This window comes from Chelonia mydas, chromosome 6 (assembly GCF_015237465.2).
Source record: "Chelonia mydas isolate rCheMyd1 chromosome 6, rCheMyd1.pri.v2, whole genome shotgun sequence".
Classification (NCBI taxonomy): domain Eukaryota; kingdom Metazoa; phylum Chordata; order Testudines; family Cheloniidae; genus Chelonia; species Chelonia mydas.
In genome coordinates, this window is record NC_051246.2 from 119,968,745 (window position 1) to 119,988,501 (window position 19,757).

Sequence of the window (19,757 nt, forward strand, 5' to 3'; positions counted from 1 at the left end):
GATGGAAAAAATTGCAAGAGGAAGAAAATTTTGTTTTTTATTTGGGGTTGGGTCTTACTATAAGGCCTAAGTCCATCCCCCTCCCACCCCAGTCTGCCATTCTGCAAAAATTGTTTTTGCTCAAATAAACCTGCTTTTATTACTAGCAAAATGAGGCATATATTTTTGGTAAGCAAGGCAGGCTAACTTCTGATAATTTGCTGGAATGGCTTTCACTCTGAGAACTGAAGCATGTACTGATTTCTTCCACCAGAAGGAGAAGAGCTTTAGTGGATCTCCTTTCACTAGTGTATTGTAGGATCTCCTACACTAATACAAGAACAGAGGAGGAAACTAATACAAGAACAGAGGAGGAAATTTTCAAAGGCACAAAGGGCAGTTAAATACCCAAATCCTATAGAAAGCTACTGGGAGCTAGAAACCTGACCCCACTTTGGGCCTCTGAAAAAATATCCTCCTAAATACACCCAAATAACCAGAGATATTGTCTTACAAAAGGATAAATACCGAAAACTGACTGCCATCTCGGCTCACCTTTGTAGTATCCAGAAACATACATTTGACCACATTTAAGTGCAATTCTGAGCTGACACACAGGCTCAGTCCCTGAAACTAGTTCTCTGACGTTTCTAGTGAGTGCTGTTTTGGACAATTTCCACAGTGTTCATCTCAGATATCAAAAGCTGAGAAGATCTGTATCGAATTCCTCATCTTTACAGAAAGAACTGTGTTCCAGTTACCAAATCCTTACTTTCTTCTTAAAACAGGAACTAATGGTCTTGTGTTTTTTTCTTTAAACTGGCTCAGCAGTTTTGATGAACATTTGACTCCATTTTTTTTAAACATACTATATATAAAAGATTCCACTAAGCGCTCTGTTCACTAAAAGCATTGCTGCAGAATAGTATGGCTGTCTGTTGTATCCAATGATGACATCACAGCATCTCATGTGTTCTCTTGTGGCTATAGAGTCTGATCTGTGAGGAGCAAGGTCGCAAATAGATATGACATAGGAATTTGTAGGCTCCCACTGAAGACTTGGCATGACTGTTGGCCCTTTTTTTTCAAATCAGTATGTCAGGTCTGTCTCACTCTAAGTGTCTGCAACGTTTATTGATAGTTGCTCTCCATTCATGTCTGTCCTTGGCTGTGTCTTTGAAGTTGTCAATATTTAGGTCACATGAGTTGAGACTCTGCTTAAGGGTGTCTTGTAAAGTGTTTATGTTGATTGCCCTTCCTGTACTTTTTGAGTTTCAGCTCACCATAGAGGATTTTCTGGGGGAGTCTATCACCACCCATTCTGATAAAATGACCTGTCCATCTATGCTGAGTTTTGATAATCACTGCCTCAATACTGGTTGTTTCTGTTTCTTTCAAATGTGTTAATATTTATCATTTTGTCTTCCCAGTGGCAACAGCAACACGGGACATTTTTCAAGTTGCTTCATGTGTTTGCAGTAAATTGTCTATGTTTTACACCTGTATAAAGGGAAGGCTACCATTGCTGAACTTATATAATCAGTTTTGTTGACAGTTTGATGGTGTGCTAGTTGAGTATCCTATGGTGAAGTCTTCCAAAAAACCTGGCTTGCCTTTCATATTCTGTTTGATAATTTTGATGCAGGAAACTGCCCCTTGAGATGGTACTGCCAAGGTACATAAAGTGATTAACACTTAATTTTGTACCATAGATAGTGATGTTTGGGCGGTGGTAGTGGTTGACAGGGCTAGTTGAAAGAGGACTTCCACTTTTTCCAGGCTGATGGTGAGTCTAAACTGTTTTAACTTTATTTAGATGATCTTCTGAATATTATCGGTTGAGCACTTAAGAATAGCTGCAAAGAAAAGACCAACGAGGATCAGTGCCAGCACACAGTCTTGTTTCACCCCATTATATATGGGAAATGGTTTAGAGAGCAGTCACCATCTGAGAGCTCTTGACCAGTCAGGTCTTCATAGAGTTAATGTATGTTGTTAACGAATCTGGTGGAGCAGCCAAACTGTCCTAAAGTTTTCCAGAGGCCATTTCTGCTCAGCGTCAATACTATTTTTTAGATCAAGCATTCAGCACACAGTTCCAGGTTTTTTCAATGCATTTTTCCTGAATCTTTCTCTCAATGAAAATCTCTGACCTGATTTAAATCCACATTGGGTATCATGTAGATGTTTCTCTGCTACTGTTTCTACAAGCAAAGTAGAATACAAGCAAGGATTTTATCACCTGCAGATAGCAAGGAGATATTCCTGTAGTTGCCACAGTCAGATTTTATACCTTTATTTTTGTAGCGTAACTACAATTGCACCTTTGAAATCCTGAGGATTTTTCTTAGTTTCCCAGATATCCTTAATTTTGTACAGATAGTTGACAATTTTGGGTCCTGCAAGTTTATTGTATGCTGTCTTTGCCTGGTGATTTACCTGACATCACTTGTTTGATAGCTTTTTGCACTTCTTGAATGGTAGATTACTGGTATATTTCTTCATATATGGGTTGTTGGGTTACTTTCCATCTAGTGTCAACCCATAGATGCAAGAGATTGTTGAATAGCTCAGTAAAGTGCTGCAGCCATCTGTCAAAGACGTCTCTCTTGTCCTTGAATAATGTAGATCCATCTGAACTGTTTAGTGGAGCTGCTCCTGATTTCAACTGGCCACAACTGGCCTTCAGGGAGTCATAAAACAACTTTGTGCTGTTAATATTACTGTAATGCTGTATTTATTTGTTCTAGTTTCTTTTCCTACCAGTTGTCCTTTAGAACATGAAACTGCAAAATATATATACTTCACAAAATATACTTCACATGGCCACACAGGTTTTTTTTTTATTATTATTTTTTTATTTTTTTTAAGGAGACATTGGTCTAATTCCTGCTCCTACTGAAGTCAGTGATAAAACTCTCAGTGACTTCAGTGAGAACTGGATCAGGCTTCATATTTTTAACCAAACTGGGATTCACAAAAAAAAAATGCCATGCCTTTTTTAAAAGTAACACATTCAAAATATTGATCGACGTGGCCACATGAAATGGATTAAGAATTGGTTAACTGATTTTTCTCAAAAGGTAGCTGTAAATGGAAAATCAAGCATCATTATCCAGTGGGGTGTTTCAAGTCACATCTTGTTTTTGTTCCAGTGCTATTCAATGCCTTTTTTCAATGATCTAAAAGAAAATCATTCCTGATACAAATTTCCAGAGGACACAAAAATCACTGGAGTGGTAATAATGATGGGGAAAGGTCAGTTAGAGAGAGAGATCTGGATCACTTGATAAGGTGGGCTTTTTTGAACGACATGTATTTTAATACAGCCAACTGCAAGGTCATACATCTAGGAACAAAGAATGTGGATCACAGACTGTATCTTGGAATGCAGTGACAGTGAAAAGGACCCAGGAGTAATTGCTGATAACCAATTGAACATGAACATCCAGTGTGATGCTGTAGCTAAAAGGATTAACACAATTCTTGGATACATAAGCAGAGGATTATCAAGTAAGAGTAGAAAAGGGATATTCCATCTATATACAGCATTGAAAAATGGGAAAGTGTTCAGAATAGAGCACAAGAATGATCTGATTACTCGAAAACCTGCCTTACAGTGACAGACTTAAGAAGCTCAGTCCATTTAATTTGTCCAAGAGAGGGTTAAGAGATGACTTGATCACAAGCTATAAATACCTACATGGGGAAATAGATTTCTTATACTAGATGGCTTTTTAATCAAGCAGAAAAAGAAATAACGAGATCCAATGATTGGAAGCTGAAACTAGACAAATTCAGACTAGAAATAAAGGACCATTTTTTAACAGTGCACATTGGAACCACTTGCCTAGGGATGTGGTGGATTTTCCATCCCCTGAAAGCTTTAAATCAACACCGGATATTTTTCTAAATATACTCTAGCTCCAATAGACTCATACAAATGTAGGGCTGAAAGGGACCTTGAGAGGTCATCAAGTCCAGCCCCCTGTACTGAGGCAAGACCAAGTAAACTGAAGCCATCCCTGACAGGTCAAACCTGTTCTCTAAAAACTTCCAATGATGGGGATTCCACAACGTCCCTTGGAAGCCTGTTCCAGAGTTTAACTACACTTACATTTAGAAAATTTTTCCAAAAATCTAACTTAAATCTCCCTTGCTGCAGATTAAGCCCTTCTTGTCCTTCCTTCAGCAGACACAGAGAACAATTGATCACAGTCCTCTTTATAAGAGCCCTTAACATATTTGAAGACTTATCAGGTGCCACCTTAGTCTTCTTTTCTCAAGACTAAACATGCTCAGTTTTTTAAAATTTTCCTCAGAGGTCAGGTTTTCTAAAACTTTTTGTCCATTTTGTTGGTGTTCTCTGGACTCTCTCCAATTTGTCCACATTTCCTAAAGCATGGCGCTCAGAATTGGGCACAGTACTCTAGCTGAGGCCTCACCAGTGATGAACAGAACAGAACAATTACCTCCCATGTCTTACATACATTTCTATTAATTCGTCCCAGAATATTAGCCTTTTTCACAACTGCATGACATTGTTGACACATATTCAATCTGTGATCCACTAGAATCCCCAGGTCCTTTTCAGCAGTACTATCACCTAGCCAGTTCTTCCCCACTGAGTGGTTGTGCATTTGGTTCTTCCTTCCTAAGTGAAGTACTTTGAACTTGTCTTCACTGAATTTCATCTTGTTGATTTCAGATCAATTCTCTAATTTGTCAATGTTGTTTGGAATTCTAATCCTGTCCTCCAAAGTGCTTGCTACCCTCCCAGTATGGTGTCATCTGCAAATTCTATAAGTACACTTTCCACTCGATTATCCAAGTCATTAATGAAAACATTGAATACCACCAGACATAGGCCTGACCCTGCAGGACCTTACTAGATATGCCTTCCCAGATTGACAGAATCATTGATAACTACTCTGAGTATGGTCTTTCAACCATTTTTGCATCCATTTTCTCATAATTTCATCAAGACCACATTTCCCTAGTTTGCTTATCAGAATATTTTATGGGACTTAACCTTTTACATCCCTAACTGGTTAACCAGTAAGCATTAGGCTTAACTGTTAACCAGGCTTAACTGTTAACCCCGCACTGGCCGGAGGGACCCCAGCCCTGGCCGTCCCATGCCGTCCCACCAACCCCAGCCCCCCAGCACTGGTCAGCCCACTGACCCCAGCCCCAACCGACCAGAGCAACCTCGGTTAAATGGTTAAACAATATAATTTTAATAGTTTAAATGGTTAATTTTTAACACGATATTTACATCCCTAATGGGACTGTGTCAAAAAGCTTACTAAAAAAAAAAAAAAAAAAAAAAAAAAAAAATCAAGATATGCCATGTCTCCTGCTTCGCCTCATCCATTAGGCCAGTAACTCTGTGAATGAAGGAAATTAGGTTGGTTTGGTATGTTTGTTCTTGAGAAATCCATGCTCACTATTCCTTATAACCCTATTATCCTCTAGGTGCTTACAAACTGATTGCTTAATAATTTGTTCCAGTATTCTTCCAGGTACTGAAGACAGACTGACTGGTCTAGAATCCCCTGGGTCCTCTTAGTACCTATCTTTAAAAAGGGGAACAATGTTTGGCCTTCTCCAGTCCTCTGGGGCCTATCCTGTCATCCTTGAATTCTCAAAGATAATTGTTAACGGAAGTTATGGGCCTGAGGTTCTATACCAGGGGTGGGCAAACTTTTTGGCCTGAGGGCCACATCTGGGTATGGAAATTGTATGGTGGGCCATGAATGCTCACGAAATTGGGGGTTGGGGTGCAGGCTCTGGGTGGGGGTGCGGGCTCTGGGATGGGGCCAGAAATGAGGAATTCAGGGTGCGGGAGGGGGCTCCGGGCTGGGGAAAGGGGTTGGGATACTGGGGGGGGGGGGGGGGGGAAGTGAGGGCTCCAGCTGGGGGTTTGGGCTCTGGGGTGACTGAGGATGAGGGGCTGGAGATGCAGGAGGGTGCTCCGGGCTGGGACCGGGATCAGGGCAGGGGCAAGGGGGTGGGGTACGGGAGGGGATCGGGGTGCAGACTCTGGGCAGTGCTTACCTCAAGCAGCTCCCAGAGGCAGCAGTATGTCCCCCCTCCAGCTCCTATGTGGACGCGCAGCCAGGCGACTCTACATGATGCCCTGTCTGCAGGCGCTTGGGACGGGGGCAGGGTGTGAAGCCCCCTGGCTGCCCCTACACGTAGCAGCTGGAGGGGGGACATGCTGCTGCTTCCGGGAGCCACGCAGAGTGGGGCAAGGCCCTGACCCTGCTCCCCAGCGGGCGCTCGAGGGCCCGATGCAGCCCCCAGGCTGTAGTTTGCCCACCCCTGTTCTATAGCCTATGTTATGCAAGAAGTCACACTAGATCTTCATAATGATCCCTTCTGGCCTTAAAATTGATGGCTGTATAAAGTATTTATATTTGCATATATCTGTTATTTTATCTCCACTAGCTTCCACTCACTGACTACTGTCAGGCATAAATTTGTTCATGCAAATGAACAGTTACAGAAAATCACAGGAGTTGATTAATAGGATTTCCTACAATACTTTTATAAGATTATTCTTTGTGTTAAAGAAGAGGGACAATGAGAATATAAAGGAAAGGACAATCTAGAGAAGTGAGTCGATCTACCAATCTTGAAGGATTTGATGCTCAAATTTATAGATCCTTAGAAGCTTGTATTGAATAAGATTTGCAATATTGACTCTGGGTAAAATTTTCAAAAGCACCTAAGTAATTTAGGAACCTAAGTTCCATTGAAAGTTAATGGACATATTTGTAATATCCAATTTTCAGACAGTAAAAAGTTCAAAGCACCTGTTACAAACATGCCCACCAACAGGACTGACAATGTTTCAATAGCCAAAAATATGTTTTCTGAGAGAATTAAGTCTTCTAGTTGAAATTGTGGGCTTGACTTATCAAAATGCAGCGGGCTGGCACTTAAGATCATGCCCTTGAGTATCATCAGAATTATAAAATATTGTGCAAGACAGAACCACAGCCTCCTCTTAGGGTTAAGGTTGAAACAATTAATAGATCTTTTGAATTCCCCCCTTTTTTTCTTCCAAGATTTGCAGACTACACTGGAGAGTCTACTCCAGTTGTGGTTTTCTGAAGACAGTAATTTTTGTCTCAGAAGATGAAAAAGCATTTACAATTCTCTCTCCTTTCTACAAATGTCCCTGGAGACCCAGCTTCAGATCCAGTCTCTGGTGACAAATTAAAACACGTTTCATGGTCTCATCCTAGTTTAAAGACAAGGACATACGGTAGCCATTATAACATCTGGTATAAGTGCCATTGCTCCACTGTCACTTATGCATTTAACGAACACTAAGTGGTGAGTGAGCAGCCACTGTATATATAGAACAAAATTACCCAACATGGTAGGTCCCTGTCCCCATAGGGGCCTTTCTGAAATTCCACAACTGTGTGTCATGGCAGACACCCTGCTCTACCCAAGCTAGTCTGGTCTTTACCAATAATTCTAACCTTTGCTGCAAGGATGAGCCCCCCACAGATGCCACTAGAACTTAGCTGGTATTCCCCCACCAATAAATCAGAGCTCAATCCAACATAGTACATTCAGGTCCAAATGTCAGCTTCTACACTTGAGAGGTGTATGCCACATGGATACATGAGTTCAGGCCAGACATAGGTAATGTCCTCTTGCTTCAGTGTCTGGAGCCCAGCAGATCATCTTTCATGCTGTCCCCCATGCCTTGGGCAATCGTCTTAACAAACTAAGTGCGGTCTCTCTCCCTCTGCAAACTCACTTCTTCCACAGATCCTTTTGGCAGAGTAAAACTTTCAAAAGCACTTACGTGATTTAGCAGCCTAAGTCCCATTTTCAAAAGTGACAGACACTTAGTTTCCAATGAGACTTAGGCCACTAATAGGATTTAAATTAATAAGTCACTTTAGAAACGTTCTTTGGAAACACTTATGCTTTGGCTACTCACTCACCTGATCTGTTTTTCTGGGTCAAGACGTGTCGGGGTTAGATTGTAACACCTCCGGGGCAGGAGCCATGCCTTATTCCATAGTTTGAACAGCACTTGGTGCATCCATATTGAATTATAGATCAGCAGCAGTGGCAATGACTTATTACCCTACACAGTGATGTTCATCAATAAAACAATCCTAGTGGGAATAATATTTGTTCTATTTTTCAAATTCAGGAGGGCTGGGCTGCTTTCAACAAGTCCATAAGAAGCCAAATCCCCCCTCTATTGCTCAGCCCAAGCATCTGGGCTTGGCATGGGGGAGGCGGGGGGAAGGAGCAGCAAGGGACAGATAGGAATACGACTGCCTTATGATTCTCCCCATACCTCACTGTGATTGGGTATTCATGTAGAAGCATACTACTTGCCACAGAGGGTGTGTCTGCTAAACAGGGCTCTGTGCAACGCATGGGATGCATACCTGTTACATCCCCTCTCCCCTTCCCCAAGTCCTGTGCTCTCCTAAAGCAACACAGCAGTACCAGTGCAGCTGCCACACAACCTGCCATGATGGTGAAGAAGGGTTTGCCTTTGGGAGTCTTACCACATGTCATTAGTACTTTTCTGGGAATATCTGGCCTATTTAGCAGAGTAAAAATAAAATCCATGGAAGCACCTCACTAACAAAAGGTGCAATTAATGTATGTGGGTGAGGGGGGCAAGTGTGTTTATTTAGACGTCCTTTTTTGTTTCTATATATTTTTTTTAAAGTTACTAAATTTAAACAGATTTCTTGCCCAGTAGGTTGTGGGGTATCCAGGCTGTTTGATGTGTTTTACAGCCTCTCCTTTATTTGTATTTCTTGCTTTACCTATTGTTTTTGCTTTCCTAAGGCAGCTGGCTGCTGAAACACTGTTATAAAACCAGGTTGCAAACATTTAGTGGTGTTGCCATTTTAAACACGAGGCTCAGCTGTAACAGCTGTGGGGCAAGGTTTTGCTGTTTCAGCTGCTGGATCCCAGAGAAAGGGCAAAAAATGCTGAATAAAAACAAAATATAAAAACACGAATCAACAAGATTGTGGGCTTTGCACTTGATCACCATCCGTCAGTGAGGCCCCAAATTCAGTAAGCACTTCCTTCCATCCATCCATCTTAGGCACTTACACAATCCCATTACCATAGTATCTGAACGCCTCACCTCCTTTTCGATGCATTTACCCTCACAACAGGGCTGAAAGTCCTATTATCCCCATTTAACAGACAGGGAACTGAAGCAAAATGAGGCTAGGGCCATGTCTAACACTAGGAGTGCTTTCCCAGTATACTATACCAGCAAAGCACATCTCATGCGGACACAGCTTGTAACACAAAAGCTGCACTTCTACCAGCAGAGCTTATTCCATATACTCCTGAGTGAAACAAGCTATATCAGTAAAAGTGCAGTTTTGCCAGTATACCTGCATCTACACTGGAGGCTTTTTGCCAGCACAGCTCTGTTGGTCAGGGATTCATACCTCTTCACCCCCGCAACCAACATAACTATGCCAGCAAAGGTCTGTAATACAGATATGGCCTAAGTGACTTACCCCAGGTCACCCAGGAAGTCTTATGGAGCAGTGAATTGAACCGGGGCCCCCTGAGTCCCAGACTACCGCTCTAACCATTGGGCCATCCTTCTTACGTGGGCTGTTGGACTCCTTGAGAAAGGAGTAAAATGCAGTGGTGAGTTCCTTTAGTGTTTATGGGCCAGACCGGGCCATCATTACTGACACTGAGTAGTACCGTACTCCATAAACAGTCCCACTGAAATGCATGGAAGTACTTAAGGAGTAAGGTCGTACTCCATGAGAGCAAGAGCGGCGCAATCCAACCCATGACAAAGTGACTCACCAGTCTGTTTGCTGCCTTGTGGCTGGATGTGGCGTTATTAGGATTTTCCTCACCCTAGACTTGCTGACCCACTGTTCAGGTCTGCTGTTGGCCCTCTCTCTCTTGTGACTTGGCCCTCACTGTCATGTCTCACCCCTTTCAGCATATGTCAGGGTCCAGTCTGATAACAGTCTGGCAGCCTTGTTTCAAGCTCCAACAACACATCCAGGCCCACTAGGCCTTATGACCCTTGTCTGGAGCCTTCCCCAGGCCTTATAGGAAACCCAATCCCTCCCTCCAGCCAGGGCCCCCATAGCACATGGCTAAAGTCTACATGTTCCAACCTCCTTTTCTGTCCCTGGGCTTCTTCCTGTGGCAGCCTGCCTCTACACCTTCTTCCCTAGCTCCCAGAGGAACATTTACAAAAGAAAGAACACAAAAATAGTCCAATGTGCCCTGGCCTCCCTCCTTTCAGGAGATCCCTGGAAAGCTGTACCTGACTCAGCATCCTCAGGGCTACAGCGCAGCGTTCACAGGAAGCCTCTGCTAGCTGTGTCCTCTGCAGTGCTCCTTCCTCAGGGCTAGTGGGGAGAGGTCTGTCCATCTCTCCGGGCTGGGCTTCTCCCCCAAGATTGGCATACCTTGCAGGTGCAAAGGTGGGGTGAGGCTGCCTGAGCCCAAAGCTGCTCTTTACCTCTTTTTGCCTGGTGTGGGGTTGGTACATCCTGTGACATGGCCTTATGTATTAGTACTTCTCTCTAAAAGAATTTGCTACCATAGCTCACAAAGTAATTTTCTCAGGAGATAAGTCTCCTACCATGAATAAAAGCCTATTCTTCTTTTCTTTTTAGGGCCAGATTCTGATCTTAAGTACACAGCACAGATCCTGTAAAACCAGCTACTGTGCATGTGTACATAAAGGCAGCTGATCTTACCAGATAGCTCAAGATTTTGCAACACCGGTTTGTGTTGTGAAACACAGACAAATCAACCAGCAGGCAATAGCACCTGAGAAAGCCCTGATCTCTAACAACAGGGCTGAAGTACTATTCCAGTAGCCAAACTCAACCAGTCGGCACGCTCATTGAGACTCCCGGTGACACAAGGAGCTGCAGCAACCACATTCCTTTTTTCCCAACCTAGCATGTGAATGGTCTCTATCAAGTTGGGGGCTCCTGATCAACGCCATATTATGAGTGCTATAAGTACATGCAATGCTGTACAATGTGTGAACTGCAACAAACAAAAAACAGTCTCTGACCCACAGGGCTTAATCTGAGGGTGGGATTTTTGAAAGCACTCAGCACTGGCCTACCTCTGCTCCCATCAAATCTATGTTAAAATTCCCATTGACATCAGTGGGATCAGAGTTAGGCCAATGCTGAGGGTTTGTTTGTTTTTTAAAATCTCATCCTAACAGCCCAAGTGAGTGCAATACCAACAGTTTGGAATGGTGTTTTGTTGCTTTATGGAACAGGTGGGTTCCTAGAGCTGTATGAAGACTGAAAGGAACGGAACTTGGCATATATTAAACGGGAGGCTGTAAGAGTGGTCTGAAGGAATGTATGAAAGTTGGGGAGGAGTGAAGTAGTTGCATTGCACTAACACAGCTGTTGTCCCCAGGGCCTGCTACTCCTTGCTCAACATTTTATCCAGTTGATGCTTTTTCAAGCTCCCATTTTGGACCAAGAAAAGGAGTACTAGTGGCACCTTAGAGACTAACCAATTTATCTGAGCATAAGCTTTCGTGAGCTACAGCTCACTTCATCGAATGCATCCGATGAAGTGAGCTGCAGCTCACGAAAGCTTATGCTCAGATAAATTGGTTAGTCTCTAAGGTGCCACAAGTACTCCTTTTCTTTTTGCGAATACAGACTAACATGGCTGCTACTCTGAAACCTGCCATTTTGGACCAGCGACTTTGGCAGAACAGGTTCCCTTCATCAGAGTGCTCATCCCTACCAAGTGATAACTGTCATAATGGACTGGAACAGTTACAGGTTTCCCTAACAGCACATCATCTTTCAGGCAGCCCGTTTTAAGAGTGTGATGGAGGCAGGATAGAGGCAAGGTACATAGTTTCCACCCTGATAATCCCAGATAAGGAGTAGGGAGATTTATAAATGTCTCACAAATGAAGGACCAAGGAATTGTTTTCAACCAAGAAACCAAAAGGCGTAGGAGATGTCCAATGGACTCCTTGGGGTTGGAGAAGGACTGAGCCAACTACTGCAAATCCATGACAGTCTCTTAAATATGTCCTCCAGTATTTTATCCACTGAATCTCAAGACGCCATTATCCTCTGCTGGGACTCTTTCTTTTGGTGAGAAAAGAAAAGGAGGCAGCTACACAAGGTTCTAAGAAAAATGTAGGGGGCTTTTTACCATTTATAGTTTAAAGGAAAAGTCTATGAACAAACCCCATATTTGTGGGACCTTCCATTCCAAATTAACTGTGCACTGAAGTGAAACTGGAATAGGATCCCCCATGTGCTTCCTCATTTTGAGATCACCTCGGAATCCAGATCCTCACACACACACACACAATAGGGAGATTTAAAGTGAAGTGAAGTGAATCAAGGTAATCAGAGCTGAATAGTTTGCCCAATCCATTAGTGCCTGACTGTGCATTCTCAGCTTAAGGAAGAGGAGGTTCCCCCTTCCTGCTCTTAGAAGAGGGATGGATTTTATCTGGGTTTATTCCTATGCTTTCCTCTGTTTTTGTACCTTCTGGAAGAGAGAGACACAGGAGATAAAGGCAGTGGCCAGGGTCCATGTTCTGAATTCTCCTCTGGAGGTGACATAGATGGAAGAAGTGGTAGGGAGTAGAGGAAGTGCATGAACACAGCCTTTTCTGCGCAGAGCAGGTGACACAGAGGCACAGAACTGCTACATAACTGGGGCATAGTGGCCTCTTAGGTGAAATTCTCAAGTTACAAAGTATGACTGTGCTGATACAATGCCTGTAAGAAACAGTTCAAGTTTCTTAAGGTCAGGCTGACGTACCTGAGAACGGAGGAGTCACGGAAGTTCCTGAGTGAAGAGAGAAAGGGTCTGGTATGACAAATCTTAAGTCCCTTGGAGAAATCTCCAGACAAAAAGGTGTTCAAGAGACTCTTCAGAGGAGGGGAGATCACCTGCTTTGGAGCAAGGACCGAGCAATCTCTCATCCAGGGCCAGCCATTTCACATGTAGTTTCCTGCACAGCTCTGTTGGTCATGCATTTCTGCCTTTCCAGATAGGCTTGCCTACCATTTTGGAGTGAGAAAGCTTAACGTGCCGTTAGCCAGCCTCAATCGTCTAGCCCGAGCTGCAGTGGTGGCCTTCCAAGGCGTGTGAGCAGGCACAACCGAGCCACATTCACCCTATAAACAACTGAGGGCAGAGAGGGTCATTTTCTAAATGTTTGTACAGTGCCTAGCACAAAGGGGCCCCAACCTGGCTGGCCTCTAGGCATCTCTGTCATACAAATCTTAAGTAATAATCATCCTCAGGTGGATGTGCATTATGTCTGCAGCCACCTATGAGGACGGGGGAGGGTGGGAGGAAGGAAACAGAGAGAAGGTTAGCTACTAATCCCACCAAGCCCCATTACCCCCATGTTTTCCAGTTACTTAGAGAAAGGGCAGCTAGCGAATAAGCTCACAAAAGCAGCATACTAGAGACATAGACTATGCTCCTGTCTTGGACAGAGCGAGAGCTTTGCTGCTTAGGGAAAATATCTTCATTGGGACTACAGCTGACTGGTCCTCTAGAAAATGCTTTCCGTGTGGCAACTCCAGATCGACTGGCAAGGAAATAAATGTTACTGAAAAATAAATTATTTGGATTTTTTGTGGAAACATTTTAAATGTCGAAAAATAACACTACTTTCATACTGAAAGTAACTCAAGCATGTAGAAAATATATTACATCAACTCTAATAAGAAATCTAATCCTGTAATGTTTTCAGGATCACACTTTGTTCAGACACTCATTTGAATTACTATCAAGCTATTTTTAAATAAATCTCTTCTACTAAAGAAAATATCAATAAATCAAAATTATTTTTTAAACTAACGAATTTCCTCTTTTTACAAAGCAATTTGTTAGGTAATGGAAAGGTTTCCAAGGTAGCTTACACTTTCAAATTACAGACATCAATAATTGTTAAAACTGAAAGAGGACAAACAAACCTAACAACGTTTGAATTAAAAAAAAAAAATTCTGCTTAAAAGATAAACAACTTATTTTTTCTTAAAGAAAAAAATATGTATGCACACCTGCTGTTCTCCTATCAATTTGAGCAGGAAACCATTTCACCACTGCATCATAAGTAGAAGAAAAGTACTTATTAAAACATTAATCACAGTCCATTATATTCTGACTCACTGCCAAAAGTTCCCATTACATCACTGAAAATATCTATTAACCAAAACCTGATTCTGACAAGTTACAGAAGCGTAGTGTTTAGCCTTTAGTAATGTAAAAGTCTGTTTTAAAAGAACAGTTACACAATTGATTTTGCAGTTGCAAGCAAGTATAATTAATTGTTTTTCTGACATTTATTACTGCAAGGGGGTTGATTTAACTGGTGTTTCTACTGTAAAATTATTCAAAAATTATTTCAAACTTCACTCACCTTTATTAAACACATTTATTGTGACGGTATTAAATACCCAGGGATGGCTAAACAATTTTAAAATGTGCTGGATATACTACTACTATGTAAAAAACTGTATTGTCTTGTGTAAATATGGGCCTTATTTAGAACTATGTCTCACAGGAAATTATGCCAAATGAAAACCATCCCCCCTTTTCCACTCCCACTGCATAGGATTTATGATTTTACATTTAAAACCATTTAGGTAAAGAAACAAAAACATGGTAGCATTACCTTCAAGCTTGAGCAATAGCTAATCTGTGAAGTCGGAGTATGTTCAAGTCATTATTTCATTATTAGAAACACAGCCTGACTGGAGTATTTTGATTCTGAAGCCAGGAAAACCAACATCAATATTTTTTGCAAGCCCAAATCTTCACTATGGGTTTATGTAAAGTATCTTAAAAATATTATTGCCTTAGTTTTAAAAATAGAAGCCTAAAATGACTTTCTATGACCTCCATGATTTCTGCAGTGGCCAGTGTGGCTGATCCCAGGGCCGCCCAAACAGCTGGCCCTTGCCCTGGGGACCAGCCGCTGCTTGGGGGGCCCGGGGCCCAGCTGTGCCAGCCGCTGCTTAGCAGTTGGTGTGGCTGGCTCCGGGGACCGTCCGGAGCAGCACCTCGGGCACGGCTGGAGCAACCCCGGGGACAGCTGGAGCAGCCCCTGCTCGGCGGCCTCAAGCTGCTGGCGCTGGGGACCGCCCAAGCAGGTGCTGGTGGTCCCCGCAGACAGCCCAGGCAGCAGCCAGTGGGGCTAGCCCCAGGGGACCCCCCCAGAATATCAGCACCCCGGGACCCCCACCTAAGATTTAGTCAGAGGTATCTACAGTAAAGGTCCTGGACAGGCCATGCGCCGTGATTTTTTGTTTATTGCCCATGACCTATCCATGACTTTTTCTAAAAATACCCATGACTAAATCATAGTCTTATTTATATATAGGTAGCTAAGCACCCAGCCCTGCAAAGACTTACGAGTCTGCTTCACTTTACATGAGTACTTTCACTTGAAGTCAAAGTCACTGTGCATAAAGTGAAACACACACAAGTCCCTGCAGGATCAGGGCCTAAATAAGCTACCTGTTTTTCCAAAGTTATGAGCCCCTAACAGTTCCCGTAGTGGCCTATATGTTTAGGATGACAAGCCCTAGAGACCAATCCTTATGAGATACCATTAATTTACACAAATATTTACTCTGATTCTGCAAATACTGATGCAGGAGATTCATAAATTAAACATGTGGGCTTCCATGTCTCAGGATCAGTTTTTTTAATTAAATTTTTATGATTAATAAAGGTATCTAGAATACATAATGCCAACAAAACACCTCATTCCTTTATGTCTGTTTTCCTTCCCTTTAGACATATCTGGAAATCCAAAACTTAAAGCAAGTGTGTTCACGCTAATAATCACGTTGCCATTCCTTGGAAAAATTAAAGTTTCTGAAAGGTCTTCAATTTTTTCTCCTTTTTAAAAAACAAAAACAAAAACAAATTCATGCTCAGTCACCAAAACAGCTCTACACATTCACCTGGCCACTTCCAGACCCTCCCTTTCCAAAGTCCCTCCCCCACAGTCCAATTTTAGTTTTTAAGTAAGAATGTACTATAAGCCTGATCCTCAAAAATCACTCCATTGACTTCAAAAAGAGGATCATATTTATTATTTATACAGCACCATACATGAGCTTTACTGACATATGAACAACATAATCCATGACCTGCTTAGCTTGCAATCTAGGGCCTCGACCTGCAAACTTGCATCAACAAGAGTACTTTTACACAACCTGAGGCCAAGGGACTTCTTACACTCGGGTGACCAGATGTCCCGATTTTATAGGGGCAGTCTCAATTTTTGGGTCTTTTTCTTATATAGGCTCCTATTACATCCCGCAACCCCCCCCCCCCCCCCCAATCCCTGTCCTGATTTTTCACACTTGCTGTCTGGTCACCCTATCTTACACTTATATGTATTTGCAGGGTAGGAGACTATATTTCTACAATATTTTTCTCTTTTCATCCTTTGGGTGAGGGCAGAATGATGAGAATACAGTTGTTCTGGGATTTAAGGTGAATGGCATTCTTCTTTGATATGAATTACTCGCTACTTCCTAGCACCATACCTTCTTGGCTTGGAAGACGCAGCGTTTGGATTCTGCAGACACCGCTCCCAGCTTTGAAACATTCCTGACTGAGATGATCGCTGCAAAGAATATTATCTACCAACAATAAAGGTGTTAGGAAAAATGACTGACTGCGACCAAAGCAATTATAAGTAGCCTGTAAAGCTCAATTAAGGCTCCAAGTGACATTCTTTCTAGGAAGAGACTATTTCAGGAAGCATGCTGCCCAAGAGCGGGCCAGCAAAGCCACTGCAATCTCTTGGTCCATTTCATATTTTGGGAACAAGTCCCATTTGGAAGGCTGTGGTCTCTGCCACTACTGCATCTATTTCTGGAATCCAGGCCAAGGAGTTGCACTGCTTCTGCGATTTTGAAGAACTCACTACTTCTCTGTTAAGGTACCTTCATTTCGCTGGCTGCTCCGATTCCGATTTGATCACTTTCTCTACAGTTACATTAATAAAAGCCAAGACTGGGTTTCTGCTCCAAAGACAATAAATATACTGTCGTTGGGGCTGCTGGAGTCTTGTTTAGAAGCGTCACCAGATCTTTGTTTCATAGTGAAAAGGATGTGGGGAAGTCTTTCCTATCCGTTCACCTCCAGGGTTTCTGAATCTGGATCCAATACTTCCCCTTCTTCCAGGAGTGAAGTCTCAGAGTCTGAGAATACCTCATCTGTTTCTTGGACCTCGTCACTGTATTTTTGCAACTTCCTAGATTTCTCGCATGACCTGGAGAGGGAGGAACTGGGTCATTCAGAACAGGATGCTCTTTCCCTTCAGCTTTTTAGTTAATTCTTTAGCACTGGATATGGCTGAAATTGCCAAGCAAACCCCTACGGAAATGCTGGTAGTGTCTAGGCTGGATGAGAGGGCATACTGCCTGGACAGGCCGGGTGGGGAGGGCCACACACTTCTGTGAACATCCATCTAAGTACCTCTTGTGGTCTGTTGGGGAGGCAGGGGAGCTCCAACGTTCTGAGCAGGAGCAAGAGGAGGTAGTTCTCCTGTGGTACTTGGTATGGTGTTGGGCTGTGCCTACTCATGCTCTGAAGGACCGTTATCAGACTGACTCAGTTCCTTACTCTCCTTATGGCCTGATGCCACTGTAATGCTGATACTACTGGGCTTGCATAGCATTATTTGTGGCTGTGTGCCAGAAACAACAACGGAAGCTGGAGAAGGAGCTTCTGAAGACATTTGGACTCTCCGGTTCCTGGGGGAAGGGGGGGGAAAGTGGGCAGGGGCGGCTGCTGTTCCATATGGAACACAATCAGGAATTTGCCCTAGCCATCATCTTGATACCAGCTGTACAATTCCCAATGCAGAGGCATGCTGCATTGTGGGGAAACAGGAGAGACAGAATTAAGAAGGGCAAGGCAAGGGGGAGAGAAAGGGAGATTGAAAAGGTGCTAGGCATCCTCCAAAATTCCATGAAAAGGCAGAAAGTTATGGAAGCTTTAAAACTGCATGCACAGGTCCCACAAAAGCAAGATCTTCTGACCAGGAAATCAAGGAGCGGGCTCCCCACCCAGTCCCGATACTGAGCAGGAACTACCCCAGGTAATGATCCCTCGGGTATTTCAAAATGGAGGGTGGAGGGAGAACTTTGGTTTTGGAGGGAGACAGAGAGATCTGGGAGAACTCAGTACGTAGGACCCTAAACCATCTTAATGCTAATATGAGTGAGCCCCTTAGAGCCAGGTTCTCTATCACACAGGTGGCACACAACCCCTGAAGAGACATCCCCACCTGCTCCGCACAGCACAACTGCACTGCTGAAGGGGAAGCACTGACACCTGTGAAGACAAGAGAAGGATTTGCCCCTTAGTGATTCCAGTAACAAAGCCAAAATATGAATCATGGCTTTTTGAAGCCAGCTTAATATTTATCGCTATTTACCATTTTAATTCTTTAGTGCAGTTTACTCAACACTCCTCTGCTCTCAAAGGTAGGTGCTGAATTTTTATTTATATATAAATACACACAAGCATTTAATAAACATCATGATTTAGTATTCTGCAAGCTCACACTACAAAAGACTGTTCTGGAATAAATGGTATAATTACATTTCCTACAGTGACCTTGTAATCTCTTGAGTATTTACTCTAGACTAAACAGCCTTATTCAGCTGCCCTGTGTCTGATTGTCGATGAAAGAAGCTTGTTTGACAACTGCTTCAAGCAGAAACATATTTTTTCCATGATTGCATAAAAAAGGTAAAAAAATAACATCACCAGACTAGTATTCCAAGCACAGAGGTTCATGTTAGATCGATGAGTTAATTCTGAAGCCAAACGCCAACAAAAACAATTACTATGGACATTCTGCTGTCATGACCAGCTTTTGAGGTTAATTTAGTGGTACATATACAACTGCAGCCAACTTTAAGTATAAGTAACTACATGGTGTATGCAGGCTTCCCTTCTTGTTTCTTCATACATTTTCCATTTTCTTTGCTTTTATAACTCTCCCGAGACCCTTTACAGTTACAGAACCCACACTATACCCACAGGTGGGCAGGCAGGAAGTAAAACTCTGTTTCAAAAGCAGTCCACTATTAATATATTCAATTTCTAATGACCTTGACAGAAGAGCTCCATGCAAAACACCATGTACTACAGGGTGTCATTTGAAATGTTCATATGATATTTTTGCCAAAAAGTCGATTTCTTAAACAGTAAGACTTCAGACACACTACAGGCTGATTTCCATTCAGTTGAAAAAAGACAGTGCTTATCTGCCTCTCCTGTATAAACCCTCAGCATTCCAAACCCTTATAACAAAACCTGCAGGATTTCAAATAGTATGTTAAAGCAATATAAACCAGCTCCTAAATCAGCTCAAAATTAACATTGTTTATGAATTGTTATACCCTCCCTTTCCGTTTGATTCTGAAGGAAATGCACTAGTTATTCTATTGCATATCCAATATATAAAATATAGTGTGTTTTCTTCACAAGTCTTTATTCAAAGCTGCTCACTGCAAAGTGCGTACAAGTTTTTTTTTTTTTTTTAAAGTGTGGATACACTGCATAGAAAGGTGTCCAGATACTGTTATGTCCCTCAAAGCATAAATACTCCACCTCCTACCTGCCAATTCTCATATATCAGCAGCCAGATTCAAAGCTTAATGAAGTCAATCAGAATCTTTCCAATTACTTCAAAGAATTTTGATAAGGCCCTAGGACAG

General features: G+C 42.6%; 1 protein-coding gene across 10 annotated transcripts in view; it reads right to left on the reverse strand.

The window, feature by feature from the left end:
- Positions 1 to 19,757, reverse strand: part of MNAT1 (MNAT1 component of CDK activating kinase) — a 180,828-nt gene that overhangs the window by 30,865 nt on the left and 130,206 nt on the right. For 2 of the 10 annotated variants that reach the window (XM_043550155.1, XM_043550153.1), the window contains 2 exons: positions 18,317 to 18,363; positions 16,566 to 17,296 (listed from right to left, as the gene is read on the reverse strand). The exons of 7 other annotated variants lie outside the window; for them this stretch is intronic. In XM_043550155.1, coding sequence (XP_043406090.1) covers positions 17,160 to 17,296; positions 18,317 to 18,363 — 184 coding nt within the window. In that variant the 3' untranslated portion in view covers positions 16,566 to 17,159. Of the gene's footprint in view, positions 1 to 16,565; positions 17,297 to 18,316; positions 18,364 to 19,757 lie in introns of those variants that run through there. One more of the 10 variants, XM_037901145.2, reaches the window with a different exon arrangement.